This window comes from Pan paniscus, chromosome 2 (assembly GCF_029289425.2).
Source record: "Pan paniscus chromosome 2, NHGRI_mPanPan1-v2.0_pri, whole genome shotgun sequence".
Lineage (NCBI taxonomy): Eukaryota > Metazoa > Chordata > Mammalia > Primates > Hominidae > Pan > Pan paniscus.
In genome coordinates, this window is record NC_085926.1 from 40,089,053 (window position 1) to 40,111,720 (window position 22,668).

Below are 22,668 nucleotides of genomic sequence, written 5' to 3' on the forward strand. Positions count from 1 at the left end.
TCAGTCAGTGACATATCAGCAAATTACTTGTTTTCATTTTCCTCAGTAAAATAATGATAATGATCATTTATACCTGCAATATACCCATTATTGGCTTAATACTACCTGTGGACCAAGGAGGTCGTAAATCTATATTTCTAGTCCAAATTTCTACCCTCCTAAGAATATATATATATATGTGTGTGTGTGTGTTTGTGTGTATCTCCAGACTGGTATATCCAAATGCCCACCAGGTCTTACCACCTGGGGATATGATGGGTACTCCAAATTTAATTGTCCTACCTAAACTTTCTGCCTTCCCTCCAAACCTGATCCTCTTCCTATATTCCTATCCTGGCTACTTATATGACCATCACAACCCACTCATCCAAGCTCAGAAGCATCATTTCCTGTTACACTGTGAGCTCACTGGGGTAGCACTTGGTCTTAGTCACCTTCATAACCCCAGTATTTTGAACTAGACTTGGCACTGCAAAATGCTCAAAAAATATGCCTGTATTGAACTAAACTCCATAAAGATGGATGGTCCATACAAACCTAGAAGTTATTTATGAGAATTTTGAAGAATTGTCATTGTGAAAAATTGCAACACCTCTACCTGCCCCCATGCTCCAAAACAAATGGGAATACAGCTTTTCTGTTAGTGATTTCTATACCAGGGTATAGTGAACTCCCATGAATCTAAACTCCATATAAGCAAAGCTTGGTAGTGTTTTAATTCTTATTTTTACATTCTGTACCAACTCTTATCTATATTTATCTCCATATTTGTTATTTTTTACTGTATTTCTTCTAGCCTGTTGCCCTCACTCACGGATGCATTCCTGCTATATACCAATATTGTAATAGGTGCTTTGTGACATTGTTTTTAATTTCACAGCCTGTGAGGTAGATTTTATAAACATTATTTTTAAGTGGGAAGCAGGTTCAAAGAGAGTACATGACTCTCCCAATATCAAACACAAGTAAGTGAGGAGGGTAGAGCTCCCATCTTATTCTCTCTGTGGCTACAGGCCTTCATAATACACTTTAGGGGATATGATCTTCCTTCCTTTTACTTGGAAAATTTCATCAAAGTTGTAGTATCTTCTCTATTTATAAAATAGTGTATGTTTATGCAATTTGAAAAAATAAAGTTACCCATAATACCACTATTTAGAGATATCAGCAGTTACATTTTGCTACATTATCTTTCAGGGTTTTTTCTATTTATAGCTGTGTTTTTAAACATGCCATACTGTTTTAATTATTATATATTTGTAATGTATCTTGACATCTGATAGGACAAATTTCCCCCTCCCTCATATCTCCTCTTTTCCAAAACTTTTAACTAGAAAAAATCTCTAATTTTTTTTTCAATGAGAGCTTCTCTTCATCTTCCTCTACCTTGTGAGAAGGGCCCCTTCTGAATATCTAGACATATAAACAAGGGTTCTCTCCATGTAGAAAAGACTTCTTTTGAAGTAGCTTGGGTTGGGGAGGCTGTCAATAAATGATAGTAAAATGAATCTAAAATGTGCTTATATCATTTTTTAAGAAATCAATTTTTTTAATGCTTATAGAATCAGTTTTCTTCTGAATGCCTTCCCAGAGCTGGGAATTAGGGAAGACATTGAGACACCAAGTAATAAGGTAAGGCTGAGAGGGATTAAAAAAAAGACTTAGAGGGTTTAGAAAATATGCTGTTGTCTCTACAGCTGCAGAAAAGGAGCCTCACTTTTTTTAAAATTAGAACTTAGTTACAGAAGAGAGGTTTACTCTGAAGCATGTCACCCACCAGTTGCCACCTAAGAAGTTCTCAAATAAATGTTCTTTCTTCCCCTTAACTGCAAACCCAGCAGATAAGCCTGTAGCTGTGAAACAAAAGACACTCTGCTTTTGCCACCTGCCCACCTGTAGCTCCTAAAAATGATGTCACATTTTCATTCCTCAAGAGCTGGACTGTTCAGTGGCTAAGCAATTCTCCAGAAGCCCAAGAGCTCTGAGAGCAAAAGTGTAAGGCCAAATTTGTATATTTTTCTGGGCCAGGGCCCTGAGCTAGACCAGGCACAGGCCCTGGGTTCCCCTAGGATTTTGACCTCTCAGTGAATCTGATACAAGATGAGACTCTTTGGGAAGCCCCACCCTGGGGGCATGAGAGTACTGCCTAGCCTTTCCTTTTCAGCTTGGACATTAGCCACCCAGAGGGTTGCCCCTTTACCATCCTTCCTCTAGGGTTGGTGCAGAATCTCTGCCTAACTCCTCAGGGCATGAGGCTGATACAAGAAGATGGCCATGGCATCCAGTGGCTGATCCCACCAAAGGCATACAGCATGTGCTGGCAGTCCAGCTGGGGCTTGGACTCATCCCCCATCCCAGTCCAGCCCTCCTTCCTCAGAGTCTTCCAGCATATTGCCTTTGTTGAAGCTAGTGTACTGCCATGGAGGTGTTCATGTCAGCTGATGGAGCACTGGCTCATGGTGGGAACTAACAAAACTGTGATAGACTGACATGTGGTCAGAGATCTCTGTGGACATTCATACCTGTGTGGTATTCAGTGCTGAGGAGAACACAGAAGGCCACACTGTGTGGTGCCTAGAGTGATGGAACTGAAGGAAGAACACAAAGTCTACATAAACAACAACAGTGCAGGGCAGGAAGGAGTGCTAAGAAAATTCATGTCTATTGAGTCAGTTGTGAAAATAAGAATTCATCCACTCACTGGTTAAGAACCCTCCTGTGAAGCCAAGAAAGATAAGAGCTTAAGAGGTGCTCACATCTTAGGTATACAGAAAAACCAATATGCTGTAATCATGTTCCATTTGCAGAGATCATCTTGGGAGGCCTGATGTAATAGGACAAACAAAAAGTTGTGTCTGCAGAATGCATGGGACCAATCATGGGCCCTTCTCTTGATGGATGCTTAACTTAGCAGCACAGGCAGATCCCTAAGTAATTAATTAGAATAGTGCTGTGAGGTGTTGTGATAAAGATTTATGCTTAGAGAAGAAGTGAGAAAGTTGGATGAGGCTTTATAAAGAAGAATGGGGGAAATAAGTAGAAAGTATGTATGTTTAGAGGCTGGGCACAGTGGCTGATGCCTGTAATCCCTAGTACTCAGGAGGCTGAGGCAGGAGAATCGCTTGAACCCAAGAGGTGGAGATTGCAGTGAGCTGAGATCACACCACTGTACTCCAGCCTGGGCAACAGACTCTGTCTCCAAAAACAGGGGAAAAAAATGTATGTTTTGAATTTTGTTTGGTCATACTGTGGAATGTTTCTGACATTCTCAGAAGTTTCTGGCATGCTATAAAGACACCCATCTATGAGTCATATAGATTCGACAACTCTCATGGGCCCACAAGCATAGATTTTAAGAAGACAAGGGGGTGGAGCCAAGATGGCCAAATAGGAACAGCTCCAGTCTACAGCTCCCAGCATGAGCGATGCAGAAGACGGGTGATTTCTCCATTTCCAACTGAGGTACTGGGTTCATCTCACTGGGGAGTGCCGGACAGTGGGTGCAGGACAGTTGGTGGTGCAGTGCACCCTGCGTGAGCCGAAGCAAGGCGAGGCATCGCCACACCCGGGAAGCACAAGAAGTCAGGGAATTCCCTTTCCAAGTCAAAGAAAGGGATGACAGACAGCACCTGGAAAATCCCGCTACTCCCACCCTAATATGCGCTCTTCCAACGGGCTTAACAAATGGCACACCAGGAGATTATATCCCGCACATGGCTCGGAGGGTCCTACGCCCACGGAGCCTCACTCGTTGCTAGCACAGCAGTCTGAGATCAAACTGCAAGGCGGCAGCAAGGCTGCAGGAGGGGCGCCCACCATTGCTCAGGCTTGAGTAGGTAAACAAAGCAGCCGGGAAGCTGGAACTGGGTGGAGCTCACCACAGCTCAAAGAGGCCTGCCTACCTCTATAGGCTCCACCTCTGGGGGCAGGGCACAGACAAAAGACAGCAATAACCTCTGCAGTCTTAAATGTCCCTGTCTGACAGCTTAGAAGAGAGTAGTGGTTCTCCCAGCATGCAGCTTGAGATCTGAGAACAGGCAGACTGCCTCCTCAAGTGGGTCCCTGACCCCCGAGTAGCCTAACTGGGAGGCACACCCTAGTAGGGGCGGACTGACACCTCACACAGCCGGGTACTCCTCTGAGACAAAACTTCCAGAGGAATGATCAGGCAGCAGCATTTGCAGTTCACCAATATCTGCTGTTCTGCAGCCACCGCTGCTGATACCGAGGCAAACAGGGTCTGGAGTGGACCTCCAGTGAACTCCAACAGACCTGCAGCTGAGGGTCCTGACTGTTAGAAGGAAAACTAACAAACAGAAAGGACATCCACACCAAAAACCCATCTGTACGTCACCATCATCAAAGACCAAAGGTAGATAAAACCACAAAGATGGGGGAAAAACAGAGCAGAAAAACCAGAAACTCTAAAAATCAGAGCACCTCTCCTCCTCCAAAGGAACGCAGCTCCTCACCAGCAATGGAACAAAGCTGGATGGAGAATGACTTTGACGAGTTGAGAAAGGAAGGCTTCAGAAGATCAAACTACTCTGAGCTACAGGAGGAAGTTTGAACCAATGGCAAAGAAGTTAAAAACTTTGAAAAAAAAATTAGATGAATAGATAACTAGAATAACCAATGCAGAGAAGTCCTTAAAGGACTTGATGGAGCTGAAAACTATGGCACAAGAACTACATGACAAATGCACAAGCCTCAGTAACCGATGCGATCAACTGGAAGAAAGGGTATCAGCGATGGAAGACAAAATGAATGAAATGAAGCATGAAGAGAAGTTTAGAGAAAAAAGAATAAAAAGAAATGAACAAAGCCTCCAAGAAATATGGGACTATGTGAAAAGACCAAATCTACATCTGATTGGTGTATCTGAAAGTGACGGGAAGAATGGAACCAAGTTGGAAAACACTCTGCAGGATATTATTCAGGAGAACTTCCCCAATCTAGCAAGGCAGGCCAACATTCAAATTCAGGAAATACAGAGAACACCATAAAGATACTCCTCGAGAAGAGCAACTCCAAGACACAAAATTGTCAGATTCACCAAACTTGAAATGAAGGAAAAAATGTTAAGGGCAGCCAGAGAGAAAGGTCGGGTTACCCACAAAGGGAAGCCCATCAGACTAACAGCTGATCTCTCTGCAGAAAGTCTACAAGCCAGAAGACAGTGGAGACCAATATTCAACATTCTTAAAGAAAGGAATTTTCAAACCAGAATTTCATATCCAGCCAAACTAAGCTTCATAAGTGAAGGAGAAATAAAATACTTTACAGACAAGCAAATGCTGAGAGATTTTGTCACCACCAGGCCTGCCCCAAAAGAGCTCCTGAAGGAAGCACTAAACATGGAAAGGAACAACCGATACCAACCACTGCAAAAACATGCCAAATTGTAAAGACCATCAAGGCTAGGAAGAAACTGCATGAACTAAGGAGCAAAATAACAAGCTAACATCATAATGACAGGATCAAATTCACACATAACAATACTAACCTTAAATGTAAATGGGCTAAATGCTCCAACTAAAAGACACAGACTGGCAAATTGGATAAAGAGTCAAGACCCATCAGTGTGCTGTATTCAAGAAACCCATCTCATGTGCAGAGACAAACATAGGCTCAAAATAAAGGGATGGAGGAAGATCTACCAAGCAAATGGAAAACAAAAAAAGGCAGGGGTTGCAATCCTAGTCTCTGATAAAACAGACTTTAAACCAACAAAGATTAAAAGAGACAAGGCCATTACATAATGGTAAAGGGATCAATTCAACAAGAAGAACTAACTATCCTAAATATATATGCACCCAATACAGGAGCACCCAGATTCATAAAGCAAGGCCTTAGAAACCTACAAAGAGACTTAGACTCCCACACAATAATAATCGGAGACTTTAACACCCCACTGTCAACATTAGACACATCAATGAGACAGAAAGTTAACAAGGATATCCACGACTTGAACTCAGCTCTGCACCAAGTGGACCTAATAGACATCTACAGAACTCTCCACCCCAAATCAACAGAATATACATTCTTTTCAGCACCACACCACACCTATTCCAAAATTGACCACATACTTGGAAGTAAAACACTCCTCAGCAAATGTAAAAGAACAGAAATGATAACAAACTGTCTCTCAGACCACAGTGCAATCAAACTAGAACTCAGGATTAAGAAACTCACTCAAAACTGATCAACTACATGGGAACTGAACAACCTGCCCTGAATGACTACTGGGTACATAACGAAATGAAGGCAGAAATAAAGATGTTCTTTGAAACCAACAAGAACAAAGACACAACATACCAGAATCTCTGGGACACATTCAAAGCAGTGTGTAGAGGGAAATTTATAGCACTAAATGCCCACAAGAGAAAGCAGGAAAGATCTAAAATGGACACCCTAACATCACAATTAAAAGAACTAGAGAAGCAAGAGCAAACACATTCAAAAGCTAGCAGAAGGCAAGAAATAACTAAAATCAGAGCAGAACTGAAGGAAATAGAGACACGAAAAACCCTTCAAAAAATCAGTGAATCCAGGAGCTGGTTTTTTGAAAAGATCAACAAAATTGATAGACTGCTAGCAAGACTAATAAAGAAGAAAAGAGAGAAGAATCAAATAGACGCAATAGAAAATGACAAAGGGGATATCACCACTGATCCCACAGAAATACAAACTACCATCAGAGAATACTATTAACACCTCTATGTGAATAAACTAGAAAATCTAGAAGAAATGGATAAATTCCTCGACACATACACTCTCCCAAGACTAAACCAGGAAGAAGTTGAATCTCTGAATAGACCAATAACAGGAGCTGAAATTGTGGCAATCATTAATAGCTTACCAACCAAAAAGAGTCCAGGACCAGATGGATTCACAGCCGAATTCTACCAGAGGTATGAGGAGGAACTGGTACCATTCCTTCTGAAACTATTCCAATCAATAGAAAAAGAGGGAATCCTCCCTAACTCATTTTATGAGGCCAGCATCATCCTGATACCAAAGCCTGGCACAGACACAAGCAAAAAACAGAATTTTAGACCAATATCCTTGATGAACATTGATGCAAAAATCCTCAATAAAATACTGGCAAACCAAATCCAGCAGCACATCAAAAAGCTTATCCACCGTGAACACCATGAGACTGGCAGTCTTGCCCATCTTGTCCACTCCTGTACACTCAGTGTTTACATCAGCATCTGGCAGATGCTGGGTGCTCAGTATATATGAGATGAATAAGCAAGTGAGAGAACAATGACTAAATCAATGAACCAAGGTTGCTTACATTTCTTCCTTCAGGGGAAGTTTCAATAGGAAGATGGCCACACCCCAGCCTCTGGCACTCTCTTATCCTGACAACCTTATGAGCTCTTGCAGGACAGATCTGGTCATACATCTATGTCATAAATTTATTTACATCATCTGAGCAGCAGTCTGTTATCCTCAGCCTTGCTTTTTGTCCCATCAGTAAAACACTTCATTACAGTCATTCTCCCTAGGGAAATGGAGCAAAGTGGAAAGACAGGTCACCGTAGAATCTCCAAGAACATATGTGTTTGTAAAACAACACTTCTGCCAAGAAATGATGCTGTGGCCCGCATTGGGGCACATATCCCCTCCTAAGAATCACTCATTTGCAGCATTTGGTACAGGACAGATGCACAGAGGTCATGCAGGAAAGGTGTGTTCGCTTACATTCACACTCTGCTGGCACCCCCAGTGAGTACCAAGGGTCTGGTCTTTCTCTGGGAGCTCTCGGTTGAGCTGTCTAATTCTTCCTCTAGCCCTGTAAGGCACAACCTATCCCATTTTGCAGATGAGAAAACTGTAGCTCTAAGGACTTAAAGTAATCAGTTCTAACTATGTTGTCATTGGTAAATTTTGAAGGTTTGCTGTTATTTCCAAAAGATCGTATTAAATTTTTCAATGTTTAGAGGAATTATACCATACCAAAAGATAAAAATCAAGAAATGTTTAAACTTTTTAATAATCTAGTTCTTAAAAACTATTTTATACCAGCTTTCTCTTTCTCTGAGAAATCTTAAGATACTTAATGTTTCCCCTTAGTTAATAGAAGTTATAAAGTTCCATGCCTTTTTTCTGACATTAAGGTTTTTTATTGGCAGATAATAATTTTACATATTTATGGAGTACATAGTGATATTTTGATACATATCACATGCAGTGATCAGATCTGGGTAATTAGCATAGCTACCATCTCAAACATAGCTACCATGTCAAGTATAGCTACTTCTTTGTGTCAGAAACATTCAATACTCTCCTTCTAGCTATTTGACTCTATGTTGTATATTATTGTTAACTATAGTCATCCTACTGTGGTATAGAACACTAGAACTTATTCCTTCTATCTAGCTGTAATTTTGTATCTTTTAATAAGTCTCTCCCTATCACCTTCTTCCCCCTACCCTTCCCAGCCTCTAGTATCCTCTGCTCTACTTTTTACTTCTATGAGATCAATTTATTTAGCTTCCACATATGAGTGAGAACATGCTGTGTTTAACTTTCTCTTCCTAGCTTATTTCACTTAACGTAATGTCCTCCAGTTCTATACATGTTGCCATGAATGACAGAATTTCATTCTTTCTTATGGCTGACTGGTATTTCATGGTGTATATATACCATATTTTTTGTATTACATCTATTTTTAAATTATCCTTTTTGGGGGCTAAACCTTATTAAGGTATAATTTACAAAGAGTATGTTGCATCCATTTTAAGTGTACAGTTCAATGGGTTTTGACAAATATATACAATCATATAACCACTACTACAGTCAAGATACAGAACATTTCCAACTTCTTGAGAAATTATGTTGTGCCCCTTTTCTGTCAGTCCCGCTGCTGGCTCCATGTAAACAATGATCTGCTTTTTGTCAATGTAGATTAATTTTGCTTCTTTTAAAATTTCATTTAAGTGGAATAATACAATTGCAATTTTTATTTAAATATTCTTTTATTTAGCATAACGTTTTTGAGGTTCATTCATGTCATTTATATCAGCAGTTCCTTTTTTTCCTTTTTGAGACAGGGTCTCCTTCTGTTGCCCAGGCTGTTGTGCAGTGGCACAATCATAGCTCACTGCCACTTCAAACTCCTGGTCTCAAGCAATCCTCCTGCTTCAGCCTCCCAAGTAGCTGGGACTACAGGCACATGCCACCACACCCAGTTAATTTTTGTATTTTTAGTAGAGATGAGGTTTTGTCATGTTGCCCAAGCTGGTTTTGAACTCCTGGATTCAAGCGATCCACCCATCTCAGCCTCCCAAAGTGCTGGGATTACAGATGTGAGCCACCACACCCTGCCAGCAGTTCCTTTTTATTGTTGAATAATAGTCCATTTGTGCATACAATTTAATTTGTTTATCCATTCACCTACTGATGAACATTTAATTAGTTTCCAGTGTTTTGGCTGTTATGAATAAAATTGCTATAAGTTTTCTTGTGCCATCTTTTTATTTTTCTTAAAAAGAAATATTTCACAGGGACTTGCACACAGAAGCCATGTCTGTGTCTTGGGCAGTGGTGAAACAAGATAGTGGATCTCTATGCCTCATGTACAAGTCTTTGTGTAGACATATCATTTCTGTTGAGTTTTATACCTGACAATGGAATTACTGTATTGTATAGTAACCAGTATATATTTAACTTTGTAAGGATTCACCAAACTGTTTTTACTAGCAACATACGAGAGATCCAGTTGCTCCACATCATTACCAGCACTGTGTATTGTCAGTCTTTTTAATATTAGCCATTCTTGTATATACCACATCTTTTATCCCTTCATCTGTTGTTGGACACCTAGGTTAATTCCATATCTTGGCTGCTGTTAATACTGCTGCAATAAACATGGGGGTGCAGATGTCTCTTCGGTATAATGATTTCCTTTCATTTGGATAAATTCCCAGTACTGGGATTTCTGAATCACATGATAGTTCTATTTGTAGTTTGGTAAGGGACCTCCACACTGTTCTCCATAGTGGCTCTACTAATTACATTCCCACCGACAGTGTGTGAGAGTTCCCTTTTCTCTGCATCCTCATCAGCATTTGTTATTTTTTTGTTTTTTTGATAATAGCCATGCTAATTGGGGTGAGATAATACCTTATTGTGGTCTTGATTTGTATTTCTGTAATGATTAGTAATTTGAGCATTTTTTCACATATTCGTTGGCCATGTGTGTATGTCTTTTTAAAAAATTTTTGTGGGTATATAAGAGGTGTATATATTTATGGAGTACATGAGATATTTTGACACAGGCAGGCAGTGCATAATAATCATGTCATGAAAAATGGAGATCCATCCCCTTAAGCATTTATCCTCAAAATTAGACTGTCTTACAATCTAATTTTATGATTTTAATTATCTTAAAATATACAATTAAATTATTATTGACTATAGTCACCCTGTTGTGCTATCAAATACTGGGTCTTATCCATTCTAACGATTTTTTTGTACCCATTAACCATCTTCATCTCCCTCTCCACCTCCCACTACTCTTCCTTCCTAGCCTCTGGTAACCATCCTTCTACACTCTATCTCCATGAGTTCAACTGTTTTGATTTTTAGGTCCCACAAATAAGTGAGAACATGCAACATTTGTCTTTCTGTGCCTGACTTATTTACAATGGAGTACTATTGTTCAGCCATAAAAAAGAATGAGATCCAGTCATTTGTATGTCTTCTTTTTAAAAATGTCTTTTCAGATCATTTTCCCATTTTTTAATTGGATTGTTTGGTTTTTTGCTGTTGCTTCAGTTCCTTGTATATTCTGAATATTAGCTCATTGTCCGATTAATAGTCTGCCAATATTTTCTCCCATTCTGTAGGTTGTCTTTTCACTCTGTCAGTTGTTTCCTTTGTTGTGCAGAAGCTGTTAATTTAATTGCATTTGTTTATTTTTGCTTTTGTTGCCTGTGCTTTTGAGGCCTTATTTATAAAATCCTTTTTCAGATCAGTGTCCAGAAGCATTTCCCTTATGTTTTCTTCTAACAGTTTTATTACTTTAGGTCTCATGTTTAGTTCATTGATCCCTTTTGAGATGATTTTTGTGTAGGGTGAGAGGTGGAAGTCTAGTTTCATACTTCTGTATATAGATATCCAGTTTTCTCAGCCCCATTTGTGGAAAAGACTGTCCTTTCTCCAGTGAGTGTTCTTGGCACCTTTATCAAAAATCAGTTAGCTGTAAATATGCAGCTTAATTTGGGGGTTTTCTACTCTGCTCCATTGGTTTATGTGTCTGTCTTTATGCCAGTACCATGCTGTTTTGGTTACAACAGCTTCGTGGTATATTTTGAAGTCTGATAATACAATGCCTCTAAGCTTTGTTCTTTTTGATCAGGATTGCTTTGGCTATTTGGGATCATTTGTGGTTCCATACAAATCTTAGGAATTTCTTTCTATTTCAGTGAAGAATTTCATTGATATTTTGATAGGGATTGCATTGAACCTATAGATTGCTCTGGGTAGTATGCTGTTGATTTTTTTTTTTTTTTTGAGAGAAGTCTTGCTCTTGTCCCCCAGGCTTGAGTGCAATGGCTCGATCTCTGCTCATTGCAACCTCTGCCTCCCAGGTTCAAATGATTCTCCTGCCTCTGCCTCCCAAGTAGCTAGGATTAAGGCGCCTGCCACCACACCGGGCTCATTTTTGTATTTTTTAGTAGAGACGGGGTTTTACCATGTTGGTCAGGCTGGTCTCGAACTCCTGACCTCAAGTGATCCGCCTGCCTCAGCCTCCCAAAGTGCTGGGATTACAGGCATAAGCCACCGCACCCGGCCTGCTGTTGATTTTTTAAAAGCTTTGGTATTTTAAGAGATTATCATGCTTAAGTTTGTGAAACTATACAGAACTAAGAATCTTTATGTAATCATCCTCAGGGATCTCAGAGGTAACTTGGAAATTTTTTTTTATAGGATCTGGCTTCATCACCCAGGCTGGAGAGCAGTGGTGCAATCTTGGCACCTTGCAACCTCTGCCTCCTGGGCTCAATCTATCCTCCCACCTCAGCCTCTGGAGTAGCTGGGACTACAGGCATGTGCCACTGTGCCTAATTTTTGTATTTTTTGTAGAGATGGGGCTTTGCCATGTTACCCAGTCTGGTCTCGAACTCCTGGGCTCAAGCAATCTGACTGTCTCGGCCTCCCAAACTGCTGGGATTATAGGTGTGAACTACTGAGTCTGGCCAACTTGGAATCTTTTAAAAAATAAGTCAGGGAAATCAAGCATGGACAGCTCTGGACAGTTCCAAGTTGGAAAGCTTTTCCCTATAAATCTCATCACCAGGAGAGCATCTCTCTTTCTTCCTAAGCCACCTCTCATACACACCTACTGAGGCTTAGAAGCTGCAGTTTGATTATGAGAGAAAATGCCTGGGACAGAAAGCAGGTAGATTCCGGTTTCTCACACATTTGTGGGAATGATCCAGAACCCAAGACCTGTGGGACACAGGCAGTCCAGCCATGCCCAAGATGCCTTTGACCTGGCTCTCCATTCCATCTCCTGACTCACCTAGCACTCTTTGAACAGATTAGTCTGGCTGCACTGTTGGATAGGGCCCTGGTCTGTTTTGTCACCCCTATACGTTTAACACAGTGCCTGGCACATAGTGGGCCCTCAATACATAGTGAAAGAATGAAAGAATGAGTGAATGAACAAATAAATGAGTCCATGCACAGGCGCAGGATTCCACCCTGTCCTCTATTTCAGCAGGATGCCGACACAAAGGTTCTTCTCATCTAGCCTTGCCTGCAGTTGTGCATGTTTAGTTGGAAACCAGACACCTGAGCATGGACCAGGGAGCAGTACACTTAGCCAGTCCACCCGGGGTGCTGGGGTCCTCACAGCCCTCTCCCCGCACCTCTGCCCCAGGAACCACATGCATCCTGTGAGTTTCCCCTGAGTCATAAGTTTAAATAAATGCAATAAAATCAGTAATAGCAAATGAGGATAATCATGACTGAGCTTTCCCTGGAAGCCCCAAGGAAGAGCTTCCAGAAAAGCTGTCTGCGTTAACTCTAAGTCAAATCATAATCGAAAACACATTACTACTTTTTCCTGGCAGAAAGTAAATTTATTTTTTAAATTTTATTTTTAATTGACAATAATTGTGTATATTTATGGGGTACAATGTGACATTTTGATATATATACATTATGGAATAATTAAATCAAGCTAGTTAACATATCTATCTCACACATCTTATCATTTTTGTGTGTGACATAAAGCACATTACTTTTTAAGGAAAAGTTTTCTGCTCTACAAATCAACCTGTGGTTTTACAGCTCATTCCCCACGGATTTGCTGTAGTCTTCCAACTCCCTGCAGCCCCAGGCTGGTGCCCTGATTCCACTCTGAGACTTGAGTAAGCTGAAGCATTCTATTTTAAGTTCATTAAAATACTTCGGAATGCTGTATAGTTTTGGTATAAGCAATGAATGGAGAACTCATCCGATGATGCACTTGAAGTCTTCTCGGGCTGTCTAGAGCTTAGAACATGATATTAGGACTCTTGGTTGCAAATAATAAAAACTCAACTCAAAAAGCCTTGAACAAACAAGAGAATTTGTTGGCTCATATAATGGTAAAGTCCAGGGACTGCCTTCAGGCTTGAGTAGATACAGGTGTTCTAAGTATATGAACAGAATCCTGCCCCTCCCCACTGTCAGATCTGCTTTTGAACCTCTAGGCTTTCATTCTGCCATGGAACCAGCCCTGCAGAAAGGGGGCATCTATTACCAAGATCTCCTGTAGAAGCTCCCAGCTCAACCCCAATGGCAGGTCTGAGTCATGAGACCACCACCACTAGTGCCAGGAGTGGTATCCAGCCTTCCAGAACCACATAGACTAAGTTGGAGAGGGAGGGAGGAGTGTCCCAAAAGGAAAAGAAATGTCCCTTTTAGAAGAATGAGGGCCACAGTAACAACTATCCTCCACTGATACCATGTGGACCCTTCCAGCTGCAGAGCTGAGCCTTTCTGGTGACCAGCTGCTCAGAGAGCAGGGCAGGGTGTGGAAGGGGGAGCCTGGAGAACATTTCTCTTCTGCAGTTGCATTACTTTTGTGCTTTTAAAGATATCAAATAAATCATAAGCCCAGAGGGCATGATTTCTAGAAGCAAGGCTTTCTGTATTTCCTTTATTTTCTGTTATATTATTCTAAATTCTGAAAATAGCTTTATCAGTGTTTTTTAAATAAAAATGACAGATGCTTCTTGTAATAAATTAAAATTCTATAGTAAAATAAATTGGAGAGAGAGAGTCTCTATTCATGCTAGGTGCCTCTGAATAGCACTTGTGCATGATTGCAAGCTCCCAGTTTTTAATCTCTGCTCAAGAGTTTGCTCCTTTGGGCAAGGAACTCACTCTTTCTGCATGTTGATTTATGCATCTATGAAAGAGAGGACTCATCATTTTAGAGCTATTAAAAGAAATTATCAAGCCCTCTTCTGATGCCAGGAGCCTTATTATTTATGTTATATTATTTAATCTTCAAAACAGCCTGATAAGGTGGTTACTGTCATCATCCCCATCTTATAGATGAAGAAACTGAGACTTAGAGGGATTAAGTAATGTGCTCAAGACCACACTTGTAGTAAATGCCAGGGTCTGGGCCACTTCCACCAGCACCCGTACCCATGTGCCTACCACTGCACTGTACCCTGTGAGAATTAAATAAGATAATGCAAGGAAAACTTTTGGCACAGTACCTCAGACAGAGTAAGCACTCAAAAAATTGTGCTCATTTTTTCATAATAGTGATACTGATTATATGATGAAGTTTTATGTGAAAGAAATTATACATTTGGTATATTGTGTTTGATAGGTGCTTTTTCTCCCACCATGAGGAAGACAAACCTCTCAATTTCATTTTTTCCACCAAACCAGAGGGGAGAAGATAATGCTTGCCTTCTGCCCTTTCATTCTCCTTCCTGAGCTGCATTTGGGGACCAGAAGTAGGCTTTGCCATGGACCAGTTGGCGACTCTTTCAGGGGTTTCTCTTTAATGTGAGGCCACTTTGAGAGGGACTTTAGAATCTCACACCATGGGTGGGAAGTGTAAATTGGTGCAAGCTTTCTGAAAAAGTCACATCTTTGAACCTGGCTGCTTTACGTCTAGGATCCACAACTGTGGATATGTGAAATTGTTTAGCTGGCAGCATATCCATCACAGAACCGTTTTTAATGCAGAAGAAATGAGAAGGATTCAAGGTCCAAAGATTGGAGATCAGTTACATGAAGCTTGCTGTGTCCATACTATGGAGAACTCTGAGGTGACTGAAGATGTCATGGGAGAAGACTTCAACAACATTACAGTCAATCAGGAATACTAAGTGGAAAAAACAAGTTATAAAACAATGTCTGTCCATCACGTACTGGATTTTATTAAGTGTCTACTAGGTGCACTTTAGTGGTCTAGGCACATGGGATATAGGAGTGGGAAAAAAAATGTCTTCTTTGAGCCTATGTTCTATTCAAGAGGGGAAATAGATAAACAAATTAATAATTGTCAATATGTTGATATAGTGATTATTGTTGTAATTACTTAATCATAATTATGTATCACTAAATAGCAGGTACAAAGAAGTATTCTATAAAAATATAAGGAATAAAAATCAGAGTAAGAGGACAGACATGTTGGCGTGGTAGTGGCATTTTTGCAAGGATCGTCAGGGAAGGCCTCCCAAGGGAAGTGATATTTGCACAAAGGCCTGAATGAAGTGTTGGATTGAGCCTGAGACTATCTGTGGGGAACTGTTTTATAGGCAGAGGGAACAGCAAGATCAAAGCCAGTGTGAGCATGTTTGTTAAAAGACAGTGTGAACATTGTATGTACTGAAAGACACATGTGCTCAGGAAAACCCATTTGTGGCTTTTTCTCTTCATTGAAGTCAGTAACAATTTAAAAGGGGCACCTCCCCACTGCCACCATCACTGTTTCCTGGCCACTCCAGTTGGCTGCCCTGCTGCTGCCCCACAGCCCCTGTCTGCTAAACCTTGTGGGAAGAGGGAGTGCATCCTCCCTGTTGAAAAATTTGTTCTCTCAGAGCTGCTCTGGCCCTGGAGCCCCTTCAGCACCAACCAGCTTTAGACTGACCTCTCGGTCCCTGCCTTCTCTGTGTGCATGCATGAATACACACACACAAATGCACACACACATGCATGCACACACATACACATGAGCACATGCACATTTGCATGCACGTATGCACACACACACACCACACCACGAGTTCCAGGACCCCTCCCAATCTCTGTGTAGGCTGGTTACAAACCACCTTGCATGGAAGTCTGAAAGAACACTCATCTAATGTCAGGTTCCAGTAGTAGAACTTTGAGTAGTTTTCTGAATCTTCTTTTGCCTGTTTTTATTTCAGTTTTTATAATAATACATGTACTTGGTTAAAATAAATTCAGACAGTAAAAGATATTAAAAGGATTTCAGATCCCCAACTCCTTGCCAAGTCCCAGTCCCCCAGGGAATCGCATTTAAACATTTCTGGGGGCTACCATAATAATCCTAAATAATATGTTTATCTTGCCATTTATTGATTAGTCAACTTTAGACTTTTATGAATAGTTCACTTTTTTCCTATCTCCTTACCTTCCCCTTGGAAGTTTTATTAAAACTTTTATTATATGCTGGCGACCTCTATGACTTTAACTAGCATATTGAAACCATTATCTTTGGTATATATACCTTACACAGTCTGTCTTGACTGCATTCTGTAAGATTTTGACTCCATTCTGCAAGACGGGGAAATTAGCATCTCTGAACTACCCTCATCATTCCTCCTTCTCTTTATATCCAGACTTCTATCAGGCTATCAGTGATTTTTAATTTTTCTTTCAATAAGAAATGCACATTTCTTGACAGTGTGATCCTTTTATACTTTGTCTATAAATAGGGTGAAAATTAAGTAGTTTCTAAATTATATAAATATTATCTTCTAGAGACCAAAGTCATGACTTGAAATTCATGGAGAGAAAAAAAACTGTTATTCTTGGCTGTAACACTTGGGCTACTTGAAGAAAAATGGGTCATCATCTTTCTTCTTCTCAGTTAGTTTACAAAATCATACAACTTTTCATTTGCTTCATAGTTAGACCATATTTTCTTGAGCTGTTTTTGGTTTTGGTTTTCATTTTCTGAAAGCTTCTAATAGCCTTTCCTTATTCTTGTTGACAGAAGAAAGACGTGGCTCCTTCTTCACCATTTCTCTTCATACATGTAGATTCTTAATTATATACTTATTGAATGCCCCATTTGGGCTGCCTACCTTCCAGATCTGCTGTATCAAATCCTGGGACTTCTCTTCATTGTACTCGGGACAGTTTCCTTCTTTTTAGAGTCCCAAGATCCTCTTTCTTTGATGGCTTTTGGTTCTCCTGGCATACACCTTGAGAATTCTCTTTTCCAGAAAGCAATCTTACATGTCTGAAAATGTCTTTATTTTGCCCTCTTGTGATGATGGTTTGGCTGAACATAGAAGTCTAAGTTCATGCCATTTATTCTTAGAAAATCTATGCTCTACTGTCTTCTAGCATTCATTGTTATTGATTACAAATTTTAGCATCATTATTTTTATCCTTTTGCAAAATATTATTTTTTTCTGTGTGAAGCCACTAAGTTCTCCTTATCTTTGAGGATCTGAATTTTCATGAAGATGTAGCAAGGTAGGTTTGTCTGCTTTATTTTGTTTTATGTTCCATTTGTTGTTTAGGCAATTGGTAGGCCGTCTTAACCTAAAGACTTTTCCCTTTCTTAGCTTGGGGAAATTTTCTTCTATTATGTCTTTGATTTTTTCCCCTCTCTTTCATTTTCTCTTTTCTTCCTTTTTGGAATTCTGTTAGATGCTAGACCTCCTGAATTGATCCCCCATGTCTCTTTTCTCTCATATATTCCACATTTTTGCCTTCTTATTGTACATTCCAGAAAATGTATGTTGATTTTAACTTTTAGGTCTCCTATTAAATTTTTTATTGATCCTGTTTTCTATTTCCAATAAGTTGTTGCTTATCTTCTACATATATTTCACATCACCCTAGCCTGTTGCATGGATGCAGTATCTTTTCAAATCATTATGGACATTAATTAGAGTTTAAATTACTTTCAATATCCTGAGTTATCTTTATTTGCCCTTTGTTACTTGTTGTTAGTTTATCTTGACTCTTTCTTCTTTCTTCTTACGCCATTGGATTGTTGCAAATGTCTGGTGATTTCTTGTCATCTATTCATATTTTTGAACAAAGGACTTAGTTGGTGAATAAAGGTAACCAACATGGGCCTCCTCTGCCATTGGGTAGATAAATATTCCCAATAGACCTCTCTTTTGAAAGGAGTTTAGGGCTGAAAGGTGGAGGTGCTTACTGAGAGCTCCAAGTTCGTGAGTTAGGCAGGCAATTGACAGGCTTTGCCTTGGTGTACATGGATGACATCTGATGGGCAGGCATGTAGGGACTCCCCCAATGCCAAACAAGATAAGCTTCTTCTGTATTAGTCCATTTGTGTTGCTAGGAAGGAATACTCGGGGCAGGGTAATTTATAAAGAAAAGAGGTTTGTTTGGCTCATGGTTCTACCATTACAAGAAGGTGCCAGCATCTGCTTCTGGTAAAAACCTCAGGAACCTTTTACTTATAGCAGAAGGCAAGGGAGCCTGTGTGTCACATGGTGAGAGAGGGAGCAAGAGAGAGGGAATGTTGTCACACTCTTTTCGACAACCAGCTCTTGAGTGAACTAATAGAGTGAGAACTCATTACCACAGGAAGGACACCAAGCCATTCATGAGGGATATGCCTCCAAAGCCCAAACACCATCCACCAGGCCCACCTCTAGCATTGGGGATCACATTTTAACATGAGATTTTCAATTGGGACAAATATCCAAACTATATCAGCTTCACTATATGGTGTTAATCTCCATACTGAAGTCTTAAATCTGAAGTAGATTGTTCAACTTCAATAGAGAACCACTTTATCTTTTGGGCCTAAGACCAATCATCCTCAGACCAATTGCCCATTTGTTAGGGAGTAGGGATGGGGGACCAAGAGGCCTCATTATTGTCTACACAACCATTAAATTACCTTTCTGAGTACTGTCGTAATCCCAACCTGCTCTCTGAATCAACCAACTCAAAATTGGGCCTTCCAGTTAGAGTCCAAGCTCTTCCATCTGTTCTGAAGTACACAGTTCTTTGTTACCTTTATGCTATCATTGCCAAAATCTCTGATTTTGCTCTCACCCCCATTCCTTCCTTGTATAGATTGTTTTTTACCTTTGGATATCTTCTCACATTTCACTGGGGTCTGGAAAAGAAGAGCAACTAAATGTGGGATTGTTCTTCCATTGAATTGGAAGCCTTTATATTCCTGTTGGTTTTCTGAATTTTCTAGAATGAGTGTGTATTATTACATTTATAATAAGAAAAATAAGAAAAGCAGCTGTTTTCAAAATAGAAAGACTTTAGAAATTTGTTCTCATCAGGCATAAAAGAGAAGAATCTTGTCTTTCTTTTTTTTTTTTTTTATTTTTAGATGGAATCTCACTCTGTCGCCCAGGCTGGAGGGCAGTGGTGCTGTGGTGCTGTCTTGGCTCACTGCAGCCTCCACCTACTAGGTTCAAGCGATTCTCCTGCCTCAGCCTCCCGAGTAGCTGGGATTACAGGCATGCGCCACCACACCCAGCTAGTTTTTGTATTTTTAATAGAGATGGGGTTTTGCCATGTTGGCCAGGCTGGTCTCAAACTCCTGACCTCAAGTGATCCACCTGCCTTGGCCTTCCAAAGTGCTGGGATTACAGGCATGAGCCACAGCACCCAGCCTGAATCTTGCCAATGTTTTGTACCAACCATTATAGCATTAACCAGGAAACTACTTTCCCAGAGTGCTTCAATCTGAATGAGGAAGAGGCTGGAGAATTTTGCTATCTTCCTTGTGCTTTTTATTTTTCCAAGATGAATTAGAAATGTTGTTAATACAGTAAGAATATTAAATATAAAGCCTACTATTAAATGCCCTGAAACTTCATGGTTTAAAATGTCAAGCATTTATTGGCTTGCTCTTTGGAGTGACTCAGTGGATGGTTCTCCTGGTCGCATCTAAGTTCACTCATGTGTCTCCAGTCAAACTAGTGGCCGACGGCTTCTTTCACCTATCTGAGAGTTGGCCGGCTGTTGGCTGGGGCAAGAGGGATGATTGGGCCAAGTGTCTCTCGTCACACAACAGGCTAGCTTGGGCTTACTCACGTGATAAAGGTTGTGGGATTCCCAAGAGCAGCAACAGAGGAAACTGCAGGGCTCAGGATTCACACAACATCACTTTCACTATTTTCTATGGTCAGAGAAAGTCACAAGGCCCACCCAGATTCAAGGGGAATAAACTTCACATCTTGATGGATGGAGCTGTGAAGCATTGCAGCAGTTTTGCAATTCACCATTTAATAATTCTAATTTTCTGTTGTCTAATTCTGTTTTCCTCAGGCTTCTGAGGGCCCAGTCTCTGGAATGGTTCTACAATAATGTGAAGAGCCGCTTCAAGCGCTTTGGCAGTGCCAAGGTTCTGAAGAACCTGTACAGGAAGCACCGGCTGGAGAGTGGCGCATGCTTCGACATTCTAGGTACTCTCACTTCCTGCCGCTCTGGGAGTCTTTGGTGGGCTGGTGGGTAGAAGGCCTGGATCAGGGGCCCTGAACACTGGAGCACACTCACCTGGGACAGATAAATTTGCTTAAATATCTGGCACTAGTGAGAAGCAGAAATAGAAGGACGGATGCCAGAGACTCTGCTAAGTTGTGACTCTTTTGGTTCCAGCGTCCCCACTGGGCTAGAGCTTATAAGTTAGAAGCTATGAAGACCAAGTACTTCTACAAATTGTGATTATTTTAATCTCAGATCAAAAATTAGGTATTCTTGATCATCATCCCTTAATGATTAAAACGTTGGAAAGTCATTTGCCCTTGGCTACAGAGAGACTACATCTGTCCCTGGAGGGCATGCCTTCTACCTTCCTTTCTTCTTACTCCAAACTTCTGTTCTTATGGCCCAGAAGGTGATGTAATGGGAGAGTTAGAAAAGTGTCAGCTTTTCTAACTTTTCTCCCAGGAAACTTGAAGGATGAATTTTACCTATGCTGTTTTTATACAGTTAAGATAACCAAGTTACTTGGAATGGGAAATTATATTCTTTAGTCCTATTAGATCAGCCAGTAGAAAAGAATGGTAGTCAGAATATGGACAGCATGCCTTCCAAAAAGGCTGTTTCTTTCTATCTAGTGGCAGATTTTTTTTTCATCACTTGGCTAACACAGGTAAATGCTTTTTATCCATGAGAAACAAGGAAAAAGAAAAAACCTCATTCATCTTATTTGGAGCTTTTTCACCATCATTATTTTACATTGTTGTTTTCTCAATAAAGTCTTTGGTTGTGTCTTATCTAAAAATATGCCAGCCACTTAGACAATGGGGAAAATAGAATGGAGGCACTAAACATGGAGAATCATTAGGGTCTTTTGTTGTCATTATTAGAATTTCTGTCTTTCAAACTGCTCAGGAAAGCTATAGCTAAGAGAGCAGTGCCGAAGGTTTCCACATATTATGTTTATCACCATTTCACCAATTTCTCTAAATACTCTGTAGGAATGGAGGCAAAGAAGAAATAAAGCTTCAAAGTCATACTGTTAGCAGTTTTTCAACCCAGAGAGATATCTCAAGAAGGTTTATGAATAGAATCGGCTCACTCATTTGCATCCCATCCTCTTTTCCTCTCTTGTACATCCTCGGGTATGCTGAATATGCCCCTTTAAATGTCACCAAATTCATATCTCGTAGGTGTTCTTTACCACTTAATGCACATTGAGGAATAAAGCAAACATGTGGAAAACCCTGTAGAATAGAGCAGAATTTTTATTTCTTTCCCCTTCTCTCTAAGTCTCCACAAGTGGAGAAAGCAGGCATGAATCCCAAGTGGGCTAGTGCAGGGCTTTCAAATTTACAAGGATCACTTTCAAAGGAGAATTCTTTGCTAAGAATAAATATCTGCCCTGATTGAAGCAGCTTTAGGTACTGGGCCCTCTGTGATTCACCACTTTATTCATCTGAGCCTCAGTCACAGCACTTATCACATATCACATTGCATTCAGGATTACACAGCTGCCTCTCCTGCCAGACTGTGATATGCAGGTGGTAGCTTGTTTATCTGTGTTCTCAAAGCGTGGCTCAAGGCCTGGCACATCTTATATCCTCATTATTGTACTAGTTCAACCTTAAAAGCATTTTATGGGGCCAGGCATGGTGGCTTATGCTTGGAATCCCAATACTTTGGGAGGCTGAGTCAGGAGGGTCACTTGAGACCAGGAGTTCAAGACCAGCCTGGGCAACATAGCACAATCCTGTCTCTACAAAAAAAAAAAAAAATTAGTCAGATGTGGTGGCATGCACCTGTCCTTTGAGCTACTTGGGAGACTGAGGTGGGAAGATCACTTGAGCCCAGGAGGTTGAGGCTGCAGTGAGCCATGATTGTGCCACTGCACTCCAGCCTGGGTGACAGAGCAAGACCCTGTCCAAAAAAAAAGCATTTTATGGATACCAAGACACTTCATAGAAATATGGGAATCAGTTGCTTTAATACTATTCGTATCTCCAT

The 22,668-nt window shown here is 40.5% G+C and overlaps 1 protein-coding gene across 5 annotated transcripts in view; it reads left to right on the forward strand.

Annotated features, from left to right (window-relative positions):
- The window catches only part of MYRIP (myosin VIIA and Rab interacting protein), a 448,068-nt gene that overhangs the window by 317,700 nt on the left and 107,700 nt on the right, over nt 1-22,668 (forward strand). For all 5 annotated transcript variants that reach the window (XM_063602745.1, XM_063602744.1, XM_034956167.4 and 2 more), the window contains one exon: nt 20,509-20,645. In XM_063602745.1, the coding sequence (XP_063458815.1) occupies nt 20,509-20,645 (137 nt within the window). The remainder of the gene's footprint in view (nt 1-20,508; nt 20,646-22,668) is intronic.